The sequence below is a fragment of the Stegostoma tigrinum genome, chromosome 6 (genome assembly GCF_030684315.1).
Source record: "Stegostoma tigrinum isolate sSteTig4 chromosome 6, sSteTig4.hap1, whole genome shotgun sequence".
Taxonomy (NCBI): Eukaryota; Metazoa; Chordata; class Chondrichthyes; order Orectolobiformes; family Stegostomatidae; genus Stegostoma; species Stegostoma tigrinum.
The window spans coordinates 105,858,319-105,871,269 of NC_081359.1; the positions used below are offsets into that span (position 1 = coordinate 105,858,319).

The following is a 12,951-nucleotide window of genomic DNA, read 5'->3' on the forward strand; positions in this document are numbered from 1 at the left end:
CTCTCTCGCTCTGTCTCTCGCGCTCTCTCTCGCGCTCTCTCTCGCGCTCTCTCTCGCTCGCTCTCGCTCGCTCTCGCGCTCTCTCTCGCTCTCTCTCGCTCTCTCTCGCTCTCTCTCGCTCTCTCTCGCTCGCTCTCGCTCGCTCTCTCTCGCTCTCGCTCGCTCGCTCTCGCTCGCTCTCGCTCTCTCTCGCTCTCTCTCGCTCTCTCTCGCGCGCTCTCGCTCGCTCTCTCTCTCTCGCGCTCTCTCTCTCTGTCTCCCGCGCTCACTTGCTCTCGCTCTCGCGCGCTCTCGCACTCTGGCGCGCACTCGCGCTCTCTCTCTGTCTCTCGCACTCGCGCTCTCTCTCTGTCTCTCGCTCGCTCTCTCTCTGTCTCTCGCTCGCTCTCTCTCTGTCTCTCGCTCGCTCTCTCTCTGTCTCTCGCGCTCGCTCGCTCTCTCTCTCCCTGTCTCTCGCGCTCGCTCTCGCGCGCACTCGCTCTTGCTCGCTCTCGCGCGCACTCGCTCTTGCTCGCTCTGTCTGTCTCTCGCGCTCGCTCTCTCTCTCTCTCTGCCTCTCGCGCTCGCGCTCGGTCTCGCACTCTCTCTCGCGCGCACTCGCTCTTCCTTGCTCGCTCGCTCTCTGTTTCTGTCGCTCGCTCTCTCTGTCTGTCGCGCTCTCTGTCGCGCTCTCTGTCGCGCTCTCTGTCGCGCTCTCTGTCGCGCTCTCTGTCGCGCTCTCTGTCGCGCTCTCTGTCGCGCTCTCTGTCGCGCTCTCTGTCGCGCTCTCTGTCGCGCTCGCTCTCGCTCTCGCGCTCGCTCTCGCGCTCGCTCTCGCGCTCGCTCTCGCGCTCGCTCTCTGTCGCGCTCTCTCGCTCTCTGTCGCGCGCTCTCGCTCTCTGTCGCGCGCTCTCGCTCTCTGTCGCGCGCTCTCGCTCTCTGTCGCGCGCTCTCGCTCTCTGTCGCGCTCGCTCTCTCTCTGTCGCGCTCGCTCTCTCTCTGTCGCGCTCGCTCTCTCTCTGTCGCGCTCGCTCTCTCTCTCTCTGTCTCTCGCGCTCGCTCGCTCTCTCTCTGTCTCTCGCGCTCGCTCTCTCTCTCTCTGTGTCTCTCGCGCTCGCTCTCGCACTCTCTCGCGCGCGCACTCGCTCTTCCTTGCTCGCTCGCTCTCTCTGTCTCTCGCGCTCGCTCTCTCTGTCTCTCGCGCTCGCTCTCTCTGTCTCTCGCGCTCGCTCTCTCTGTCTCGCTCGCTCTCGCTCTCTCTGTCTCGCTCGCTCTCGCGCTCTCTGTCGCGCTCTCTGTCGCGCTCTCTGTCGCGCTCTCTGTCGCGCTCTCTGTCGCGCTCTCTGTCGCGCTCTCTGTCGCGCTCTCTGTCGCGCTCTCTGTCGCGCTCTCTGTCGCGCTCTCTGTCGCGCTCTCTGTCGCGCTCTCTGTCGCGCTCTCTGTCGCGCTCTCTGTCGCGCTCTCTGTCGCGCTCTCTGTCGCGCTCTCTGTCGCGCTCTCTGTCGCGCTCTCTGTCGCGCTCTCTGTCGCGCTCTCTGTCGCGCTCTCTGTCGCGCTCTGTCTCTCGCGCGCGCGTGCTCACTCTCTGTCTCTCGCGCTCGCTCTCTGTCTCTCGCGCGCACGCTCTCCTCGCTCTCTGTCTCTCGCGCTCGCTCTCTCTCTCTCTGTGTCTCTCGCGCTCGCTCTCGCACTCTCTCGCGCGCGCACTCGCTCTTCCTTGCTCGCTCGCTCTCTCTGTCTCTCGCGCTCGCTCTCTCTGTCTCTCGCGCTCGCTCTCTCTGTCTCTCGCGCTCGCTCTCTCTGTCTCTCGCGCTCGCTCTCTCTGTCTCTCGCGCTCGCTCTCGCGCTCGCTCTCGCGCTCGCTCTCGCGCTCGCTCTCGCGCTCGCTCTCGCGCTCGCTCTCGCGCTCTCTGTCGCGCTCTCTGTCGCGCTCTCTGTCGCGCTCTCTGTCGCGCTCTCTGTCGCGCTCTCTGTCGCGCTCTCTGTCGCGCTCTCTGTCGCGCTCTCTGTCGCGCTCTCTGTCGCGCTCTGTCTCTCACGCTCGCTCTCTGTCTCTCGCGCGCACGCTCTCCTCGCTCTCTGTCTCTCGCGCTTGCCCGCGCGCGCTCTCTGCCTCTCGCGCTTGCCCGCGCGCGCTCTCTGCCTCTCGCGCTTGCCCGCGCGCGCTCTCTGCCTCTCGCGCTTGCCCGCGCGCGCTCTCTGCCTCTCGCGCTTGCCCGCGCGCGCTCTCTGCCTCTCGCGCTTGCCCGCGCGCGCTCTCTGCCTCTCGCGCTTGCCCGCGCGCGCTCTCTGCCTCTCGCGCTTGCCCGCGCGCGCTCTCTGCCTCTCGCGCTTGCCCGCGCGCGCTCTCTGCCTCTCGCGCTTGCCCGCGCGCGCTCTCTGCCTCTCGCGCTTGCCCGCGCGCGCTCTCTGCCTCTCGCGCTTGCCCGCGCGCGCTCTCTGCCTCTCGCGCTTGCCCGCGCGCGCTCTCTGCCTCTCGCGCTTGCCCGCGCGCGCTCTCTGTCTCTGTTTCCGCCCCCCCCTTCACTGTCATGCCCCCAACGGTCTTCATTTAGGGAAGAAAAGCATTCATAACTCTCCAACCTTGCTGTCTTTGTGTTCACAGTGATAGGTAGTGGTGACTGAAGATGTCAGATAATGGTGAAGTGGAAGACAAGCCTCCAGCTCCGCCCATGAGGAACACCAGCACCATGATTGGTGGGGGCAGCAAAGACCCTGGGAACCTAAACCATGGCTCCAAACCGCTTCCCTTGGCTCCTGAAGAAAAGAAACGGAAGGACAGGCTCAGGTTCTTCCCTGGAGCAGGAGACAAAAGTAACTAAGTTCTCTTTATTTACTTTCCTGAACATCTTTGTTTATGTTGTATCTTGTGACAACTCAGCTTGAGTTTTTGTTCCCAGCTCGTTGAATTTTCTGGTTCATTATAATGAGTTTGTTGTGGCACACGAGTAGTGACACAAGTAAAACTGTATCTAAATCATTTTCTTCTTTATGAACAAGAGTAGGCCATTCCTCCACTCCTGGTTGCTCCAATTCCAGCAATAATTTGGAGACCTTTATATGCTGTGGGTGAAGGCTCTGAGATTTGGGCTACAAGGAGTGCGGGTAAGTTAGGTGGAGTTGTGTTCAATTTGATTGTGACTGTCCAAGCACCTTGATTCCATTAACTCACCTTTCTTCAAATCTTTACTCAACAAACTCCTTTCATCTCCAGTCCTGAAAGCACAAGTTGATCACTAGTGTCCAAAACCTTCAATAGGTGATTCCACATTTTCATTGTCCTTGGTGGGACAAAGAGTTGAAGTGATTTCCTCTAGAAAAACCCTTGTCATCATTTTAAGGTTGGCTTTCTGTTTTTTACTAGTACAGTGAAAGTTGTTTGTCTAGCCTGTTGAATCCTTTTAATACTTTGAGCAACTTGATTGGATTGCTGCCCCAAACTTTAATATACAAGAGAATACAAACGCAGTGTATGCAACTGTGCTGGTTTCATTCAGATTAAGTACCACAAACCCAGTTTTATGGAGAATAAGAATGTTGTCACTGTGACCCTCAGTCAACAACCCCACCCCCCACCCTCTCTCTCTCTCCCACCACCCCCCCCCCCACTTCTAACTAATGCTGAATAGCTTATTAGACCACTTAACGCTGTTGCTGGAGTGATCTTAAGATTTTTCGCTGCTGTCATTTTTTAAAAAATGAGCAAACTCCAATTGTCTCAAATTTTCAGAATCTTTCAACACATTATTTCCTTCAAACACCTTATCATAGGTTGGGTATTGGTGTGCATTTTTCAGTATTCTGTGTTTTAGCAAATTGGTTGCGCAGTAAGTGGATTAATGTTTTCATCAATTTAATAGCCAATCATCTATTGGCAAGTATGCGTGGTGGTCACCAAGTCGTATAGAACTGCAACTGGTTGGTTTATCCCCAGTTGAGTAAACGATCGATACTTGGGGATCTGGATCCCACTGTGAATGGGGAAAATCCTGCAGAAGACGTTAAGTCCCTGTTTAAAGCTGTTAAAACACTCATGACAACAGTCCTTGCTGTAGAGACTGCACATCCTATCTGAAGCACAAAGAACAGATTTCGAAAAAAAATCCTCTGCAGTTTCTGAAGTCCTTGCTGTTAGAACATAGTGGAAGACCAGTCCCACCTGGGGACCATATCCCTAGCCACATCCAGCCCCACACCCCGAGAGAGGGAGACTCGAGGATAGTGAAAGAGAAAATAAATATATAAACATTTTTTGTTTATGTTCCACAATTTTTGATACCAATTAGGAGTAGCTTGCTTCTGAAACTTTTTGATTGAAAAGGTGTAAAACTTGTGACCTGCTTTTGAGATTGAAAATATTTTCTTATCCATCCACCTTCACCTTGCTATACAACCAAAGCTTTATGCCAGCTCTCAGAAAGGAGTGGAGAAAATTTGAATAGGGCATTTAATTTTTAAAAAAAAGCTTTTAGCAGAATAAGCATTTTTGTTTTAGGAAGTGATTGTAACAGCATTGAATCCATTTTTACTCTCTCTGGAGACTTGCATAACACCAGAATGGGAACAAAAGTATAAGGTTTTTTTGTCATTACAGATCAAGCCATTAACCATGAGACATCACAACTTGATGGTGCAAAGAGCAAAGCTAATTTCTTGATTCATAGTGTATATTAATTGCCACTTGCCCATGAAAAAAACTCTTTGTTTCTTGTAATTCTGTTTGAAATTGTTCTGAATTTATTTTGTCAATTACTACTGCTGCAGCCATTGTTTTTCTAAACTTTTATCTCCTGTCTAAGCTCCAAACATGCTCATGATCCCCTTTGTGTCCTCTTCAGGTGTTTTTCAAGCCTTCAAACATTTTTTCCATCTTTATAAGGCACATGAGCATTGATTCATCTAACAATGAGTTGAATTAGTTTGAGTCTTCTTCTGTTTTCAACTTTAATGCACCCTAACCTTGTGCCCACTTTGGTTGTAATGTGTAAAAGCTAAATAACCAGTAGCAATGGGCTCAACTTCAAAGGTTAATAGATTTTTTTCTCATTGATATTATCAGTGTGTACATTGTACTGATTATAACAAGGTCAGCCAGGTGGACCATGTAGAATGAGTTCCCTGATTGGAGCTGTTAATCTGGTTCAATCAGGGAGCCCTGGCTGACAGATATAAACAGGAGTGTCAGGTATCCTGTTCACCTGAGAGCTGGCTCTGAGGGAACTGGATCTGTGTCAAGGACTTTTCACATGTAGATAAAGTGACAGGATAGCAGGCTCAATGGAGTATTGGAAGTTTTCCCAATTTTCATGTTCTTGGAACTGTCTCTGCATAGTTCATGAGACTAAAAAGCGATTTTCTTTGTTCAGCTCCACATTCCTAATGTTCCTAACACACCAAAATTCAAAGGCAATTATACCATTTCATTACTCTTCCTCATCATCAGTGAAGATAATGTTATATTTGAGTCAACATTGGAAGTCATCCAAATGGGATAGGATTTTTTGATCAGCGTGATTGCTAGCTAATTAATTGGCATTGTGCTGTGTAGACATTTTCTCAGGCAGTAATATCATTTTTATGATTTAATATTCATGATAAGTTGTGCATCTTTTACAACTAGTCGCTAAGACACTTTTGCAAGGTATGCATTGATTTGTACGAAAACAGAAGTTGTTGGAAAAGCTTAGCAGGTCTGGCAGCATCTGTGAAGAGGAAATCAGAGTTAACGTTTCGAGTCTGGTGACCCCACAGAGGTTAGCAACTTCTGTCTTTTTTGTTTATGATTTACAACATCTGCAATCTTTTTTGGTTTTTATTAAGGATTGATTTGAGATTGGATACAGATTCTGCAGTGGATCAATGCAGAAAAATGAACTTTGCACCAGAAATTCCTTGTTTCTTTTGTATCTCAATTGTCTTTCTCTTCCAAGCCCAGATCACTTTTAAGAAGTACAAGAAGATAAGGGGCACAGTTATTCCGTAATTTGCTGCAGCATGGGTTGAAAATTATAGTTTTGCATTCTTCACAATTATCAGCTGGGGTTCTCAGTGCTATGTAACCTGGACAGGCAAATGCATACATTTCATTTAACATGTCAGTTTATAAACTGGTCTTTGAGATAGAGGGAGAAATTGGGAATGCAGGGTTGGGTGCATGGAAGAAAGCTGAAACAACTGGATAAGAATGGATGGAAATATGCTGTAGATCAGGCAGTACCAGATGGGAAAGAGATTAGCATTTCAGAAAGGGACTGTGTCATTTTTGTTGGTGTTTAGACTTCAATTCCTCATCTCTACTTCCACCAGGTGTTCTGGGGTACGTGAAGCCTTGATCCATATTTCCTTGAAATGCTTCTATGTACTGATATCTAAAAATGGAGTTTATTTTCCCCCAATCTAGATTATTATTACCTTAAAATGTGCCTCCAAAGGATACTACAAGCTTTTGGAAGGCTTTACACAAGGTCCCAAGAAAACAGTTTACAGCTTTTGAGTTAAGCTTAGGTGTTGCTGTTTTTTGCACATCATTCTATTTTTCCACGTGTTTTTCTCCTCCAGAGTGGAATTTAGTTACTTAACTAAAGTTGTACTGTTATCAGAGGGGACAGAGAGGAGGTTTGGAGAAATGAATAGAAAAGAAGTCCAAGATACATGCTGAAATCTTTTTTGTCAAGTGACTGTGTATGTTGGAGCCTGAGCTTTTTTTTTGTTCATTGGTTCACTGAGCCTGCATGAGATGCTGTAAGGGGCACTATGCTACCCTGATCACTGCACAGCAGCAGACCCAAGTTTTGGGCCCATCTGAACATGACTGAGTATCGTTCCAGATGAGAACTACATTGTACACCTGGAACAAAAACAGAAGGTACTGGAAGGTCTGGCAGCGTCTGTGGCGGTGGGCGTGGGGGGTGGGGTGGGGTGAGGGGGCGTGGGGGCGCGTGGGTATGGGGAGTGCGGGGGGAAGAAGTCAGAGTTAACGTTTCGGGTCCGGTGACCCATGTACACCTGTCCCTCTGCTGAGATAGTAAGAGCTGCTGATGCTGGAGTCAGATAACAGAGTGTGGAACTGGAGGAACACAGTAGGCCAGGCAGCTTCAGAGGAACAGGAAAGCTGCCATTTTGGGTCGGGACCCTTCTTCAGAAAGATCTGTCTATCTCTCTGCTGACACTAGATTTTGGGCACACACTTTCTCATAGTCACTTGCCATGTAGAGCTTCGCCCTTAATGTTGATGGCATCTTGCTTGTTGGCCAAAAATAAGATTTTTCTTTGATCACCCTGTCATATAAAAATCCCTAAGTAACATATTAATTACTAATGCTTCTGTCTAAGCACCCTTATTCAGGTATTCACTGCCTGATTGGACATCTGCTGTTCCTACCTGCGAATGAAAATCAAAGTGGATGTGCTGGTGTGGTACTGAGGGAGAGCTGGACTGTCAGGTGCTGTCTTCTTGGATGACTCCTTAAGCAAGCAGATGGGGTGTTAGTTTATGCAAGTGGAAGAGATTCCAAGGCACTATTTGGATGACGAGCAGATGAGTCATCTGCAGAGTGCTGGCCGATACATATCCTTGATCAATATCACAAAAGAAAGCAGATTTCTTTCTCACTAATGTAGTCCTGTTTGCAGGAACTTGCTGCGTGCCTAGCTGGCTGCTATGCTTCCTACCTTGCAACAAAACTATATTTTAAAAAAAGCTAAATTGCCTTTGAACTGGAAGACTCTTGAAATTTTTGGCTGTTTGAAACAGGAAGTTTCCTGTTGATCCCGGTAATGGTGCTTGGAGAAGCAGCTGTCATAGATTCCGCGTACAGGCTCATGTGGAGCATAGAGTAGCAGTAGGAAAAGAAAGGCAAACTATTAAAATATGACTAAAATATACATAGCATTATATTGCTGTGCCCTTTACATGACCTCCAGGGTACTTAATGCCACCCACCAACTCTTTATAATTGGCATATTTGGCTTTAGCATCCACAGTGATAGCAATAATCCACATTTAAAATTAAATACAGTCCAAGTGCTTGCCTGCTTGTGATATGGTTTCAACACGTTCAGCACAGTACGTTGCATATGATTCATTTTGTAGCCAGCAGAAAGAATGTTTTATCCGAGTCTGAACTGAATGTGAACCCAGGACATCAGCAGTGAAATAAACCCTTACTTTCAAGAACTGTTTAGTCGAATTATCTGCTTGTGAGCCAGAAAATTGTTGGTTTGTTCAGTTTAATCAACCTTCCTGCTTCTCCACTGAATAATTGAGAGCAGGAGAGATGTTGGATGGCTCAAGATGTTGTTAGATTCTACGTGGTGTTTTAGACTGTGTTCTCAAGCTGTTCTTCTCACCCACCAAGAACGGGCTGTTAAGAACAAGCTTGTTTCTCGCTTGTGAATCAGTCAGTAACAGGGATGTAAAGGAGAAGCTATATTTGGAACATGTGACGATTGTTGCCTCGCAGTCCTTAAAAATGGAACTTGAGTTTTGCTTGAGTAAGGGAACTTGTTATGGGCAAAATAGAACCAATGATAACAGCAGTAAAGATCAAGATTTCTCTTGCCACCAGGTAATCTTCTGAAACTTTCCTCCACCGTCTTGTGTGAAGACAGTAATGTAAATCTGTAAATTGAAATTTTCTCCAAATCCTTGCAAGTTACCCACAGCTGTCCTTAAGCACAAATGCAAGAAGTAACTGTTAATGACTGTTCTGCTCTGAAATGAGAGGTGTGATATGAAATTGGTGAGAGAAAATCTTCAATTTTTTAAAAATACCAGATTTTAATGACTTTGTAAGACTCTCCAACTTGCTTTCCTCAGTATCTGCAATTAATGTGAGCTAATTTTCACACAGATAACTGTGATTTTTGCTTTTCCATTCCAAAATGCTATTAAAAGAATCTAATAGGTTCTCAAATGGATTTAGTGTGTATACTCATATAGGGGAAAGTTGAATAGCAAATAGTGGCGGCAGGAGCTCTTCCTCACTGTTGCCGTCATTCCCATCATTTCTAGCCCGGGGTACCAGGCTTGATTGTGAAATCCATACCTTTTGCCATAGTGATGTCAGCTTGTTTGGCAAAGTGGGAGAACTGAAGCGAGGAATGGTATTATGTCAAATATTACCAACACTTATTTACATATAAGGATAATGGCCAGAAGACTTGCAGGCAATAATAACTACTCTGAGAAAGAAGGAAAAGGCATTCTGATGTTCTGATTTTCAAAACAAAATCTGATTTCCCATGCATCAAAGGCTGTTTTGAGGTTCTAGCAGAGATTGGGTGAGAAGGTACACTATGCAAGATATTACCAGTTGCTTTTCTTGTCCCTCCTCCTGCCTGAGATTCAAACAATGTTATCAGATAAACAAGTAAATGCAGTTTAAAGTTGGTCAGAAATTGTGTGTTTATTTGGCTGACTTTGGAAAATATTTCACTATGGTGGACTGCATTGATCTAGACTGGAGACAAAGATGACTCCTAAGAAATCTGTATGTGGGCCTGACAGCAGCAGTGAGAGTAGCTGATTGGGAGTTGGAATGCCTGCACAATTGGAAGAGGATTTGTTGATGACTAGTCTCTTCAATGGCTGTGCAGAATCAATGATGAAAGAAATGTTTGAAGACTCGGCATTCAGTGTTAAGATTGGAGGCAAATGATAACATCAGTTAGATTTGTAGAAGATCGAGCACTTGTATTAATCACTAAAGGATTTGAAGAGCCAGCGGATGGTTTGGTAACAGCAAGTGTGAACGTTAGTTTTATCAATGTTTTATCCCAAAATCAGCAAGAATTATTCACAGAAGGAAAGGGACTGGAACACATTCAGGAATTCAGATGTAGAGGAAGAATTATCTGCAGATATAAGATGCAAAAAAGAAATAATGAGGATAGCAATAGGAAAGGCCAAATTTGGTGAAAAGATGTTGCCAAGCATAGTCCTGAATGAATGACTCAATGAGGCTAATTGATTTGGAGTGTTGTTTTTGTATATTAATTTGAGATGTGGATCTTACAGAAGGAGACCAACTCATTAAATATGTTTGAAATGTGTGTTTGGAGGACAATAAGAAGACTTGCCGATTAGAAGTAACAAATGAAGTATTGAAGTGGATGAATGAACTAAGAAATTTGTTGAACACAAATAGGAAAAAGGCAAGAGCCTAAAAGGGTGATAGTTTAAGAGGAAATGAACTTGTTAGAAATGTTATAGATTGAAGTGTTCAAGGTACAGAGAGGGTATCAATATTGGTTGACTTGAAAATTGAAGGAGGTTACGGCAAATAAAAATAATGATAGAAGGTATAGAGATATGGAAAGACTCCTATGAGCCAAAGACCTGCTTATGGGCAGAGCATGGATGATAAGTATCTTTACACGTTGCTTCAGCCTTTTAATTGAACATTCTATTTTTGTGATGCTTGACATTTCCCTTGCTCCTACAAGCTAGATCTGCTGAGTTTTCCATGCACTTCTGTTTTTGTTTTTGATTAAGACAGGTTGGCCTGGAATCTGCTGTAATAGCAGCACTGATGGTAAAAACTGTAGGTTAAATGATTGTTCACTCTGATCCTCCAGTGGCAAATCCACAAGGTATGCTTAAGGAATAAAGAAAGCCTTGCGAATATGTAATATCTTTGATTAAAGGACATCCCAAAGCACTTAACACCCAATTAAGCAGCTCATGGCAAAGAGAAAATGTAGGTAAGATTTAGCGTAGGAAATTAATGCAAAGAAGCTATTAAAGGCACTTTGTTTGCCTACAGAATTCATAATGATGGACGAACTGATCGCCCAAATAGAAAGAAATGAGTGTGATGTGGTAGCAATTATATTTTTACGAGGTGACCAGGTCTGTGACATGGATATTTGGTGTTTCTGCGAAACAAAGATAAGGGAGGTGGGGCATTCTATCAAGGAAGCATGAGATCAATACTTTGGTGAGAAATTACCTTGGTTTGGAAGATCAAGGTGTCGTATTGGGTGGAGATGAGGAACAGTAAAAGAAATAAGGCACTAGTGACAGTTGTTTGTAGAGCCCTTCACCATTCCTGCGCTGTTATACAGGATGCATTCAAGAAAAACAGGATCTTTGTAAGAAAGACACTCCAATATTCATCAGTAATTTTAAGCTTCATTTAGATCAGAAGGTTCAAATTAACAAAGGTGGTTGGAGGAGTTCGGACAGTGCAGCTATTGTCAAGTTTTTCAAACAATATGTTACGGTACCAACCGTGGAGCAGGCTATTTTAGATCTGATAATATGCAATGAGATTAGATTGGATTAATTAATGTTCTCATAGTAAAATATTGTCTATGCAATGGGGCTGGTTGTGTGGTGCAGCAGGGGGAGGGGACAAACTGGGCTGGTTTTGGGATGCGGTGGGGGAAGGGGAGATTTTGAAGCTGGCGAAGTCCACATTGATACCATTGGGCTGCAGGGTTCCCAAGCGGAATATGAGTTGCTGTTCCTGCAACCTTCGGGTGGCATCGTTGTGGCACTGCAGGAGGCCCATGATGGACATGCCATCTAAAGAATGGGAGGGGGAGTGGAAATGGTTTGCAACTGGGAGGTGCAGTTGTTTATTGCGAACCGAGCGGAGGTGTTCTGCAAAGCGGTCCCCAAGCCTCCGCTAGGTTTCCCCAATGTAGAGGAAGCCACACCGGGTACAATGGATGCAGTATACCACATTGGCAGATGTGCAGGTGAACCTCTGCTTAATATGGAAAGTCATCTTGGGGCTTGGGATAGGGGTGAGGGAGGAGGTATGGGGGCAAGTGTAGCATTTCCTGCGGTTGCAGGGGAAGGTGCCGGCTGTGGTGGGGTTGGAGGGCAGTGTGGAGCGAACAAGGGAGTCACGGAGAGAGTGGTCTTTCCGGAAAGCAGACAAGGGTGGGGATGGAAAAATGTCTTGGGTGGTGGGGTCGGAGTGTAGATGGCGGAAGTGTCGTAGGATGATGCGTTGTATCCGGAGGTTGGTGGGGTGGTGTGTGAGAACGAGGGGGATCCTCTTTTTGCGGTTGTTGTGGGGGCGGGGTGTGAGGGATGTGTTGCGGGAGACGCGGTCAAGGGCGTTCTCGACCACTGTGGGGGGAAAGTTGCGGTCCTTGAAGAACTTGGACATCTGGGATGTGCGGGAGTGGAATGCCTCATCGTGGGAGCAGATGCGGTGGAGGAATTGGGAATAGGGGATGGAATTTTTGCAGGAGGGTGGGTGGGAGGAGGTGTATTCTAGGTAGCTGTGGGAGTCGGTGGGCTTGAAATGGACATCAGTTACAAGCTGGTTGCCTGAGATGGAGACTGAGAGGTCCAGGAAGGTGAGGGATGTGCTGGAGATGGCCCAGGTGAACTGAAGATTGGGGTGGAAGGTGTTGGTGAAGTGGATGAACTGTTCGAGCTCCTCTGGGGAACCACTTCATGTTTGATTTGTATTTCCATATTGTGTGCGTTAGAAGGGGATGACATGGTTATGATTTCATTTCTGACTGCTGAGAATGCTGCAGGATTGTCTGGAATTCCTTTCCCCCATGTATTTAAATGAAGTGTTTTGGGGAAATAGTAACAGAAATGAATAGCTCAGTACTTTGAGAGAGCAAGGAGAACAATAGAGAGGGAAAGTTTCAGGCTGGTAATCTAACACAGGGAGACAGAAACAAGTTGCCTTTTAGGAAGAGACAACCATCACTCACCTCTACTGGCTCCATCCCCGCCCCTTTAACTTGTCTGTCTCCTCTCCACCTATGTTCTCCTCTATCCATCTTTGATCCACCTCCCCCTCTCTCCCTATTTATTTCAGAACTCTCTTCCCCCTCCTCCTTTTCTGATGAAGGGTCTAGGCCCGAAACATCAGTTTTTGTGCTCCTAAGGTGCTGCTTGGCCTGCTGTGTTCATCCAGCTCCACACTTTGTTATCTCTCATCCAGAATGCTGGTGAGTTTACAGATTTCCGGACTTCCTTCTAAAAGCATTCAG

The 12,951-nt window shown here is 46.6% G+C and overlaps 1 protein-coding gene across 8 annotated transcripts in view; it reads left to right on the top strand.

Moving 5' to 3' along the window:
• The window catches only part of pak1 (p21 protein (Cdc42/Rac)-activated kinase 1), a 213,678-nt gene that overhangs the window by 118,849 nt on the left and 81,878 nt on the right, over positions 1-12,951 (top strand). For 5 of the 8 annotated variants that reach the window (XM_048532347.2, XM_048532346.2, XM_048532348.2 and 2 more), the window contains exon 2: positions 2,585-2,793. The exons of 2 other annotated variants lie outside the window; for them this stretch is intronic. In XM_048532347.2, the coding sequence (XP_048388304.1) occupies positions 2,607-2,793 (187 nt within the window). In that variant the 5' untranslated portion in view covers positions 2,585-2,606. Of the gene's footprint in view, positions 1-2,584; positions 2,794-3,065; positions 3,085-12,951 lie in introns of those variants that run through there. One more of the 8 variants, XM_059646824.1, reaches the window with a different exon arrangement.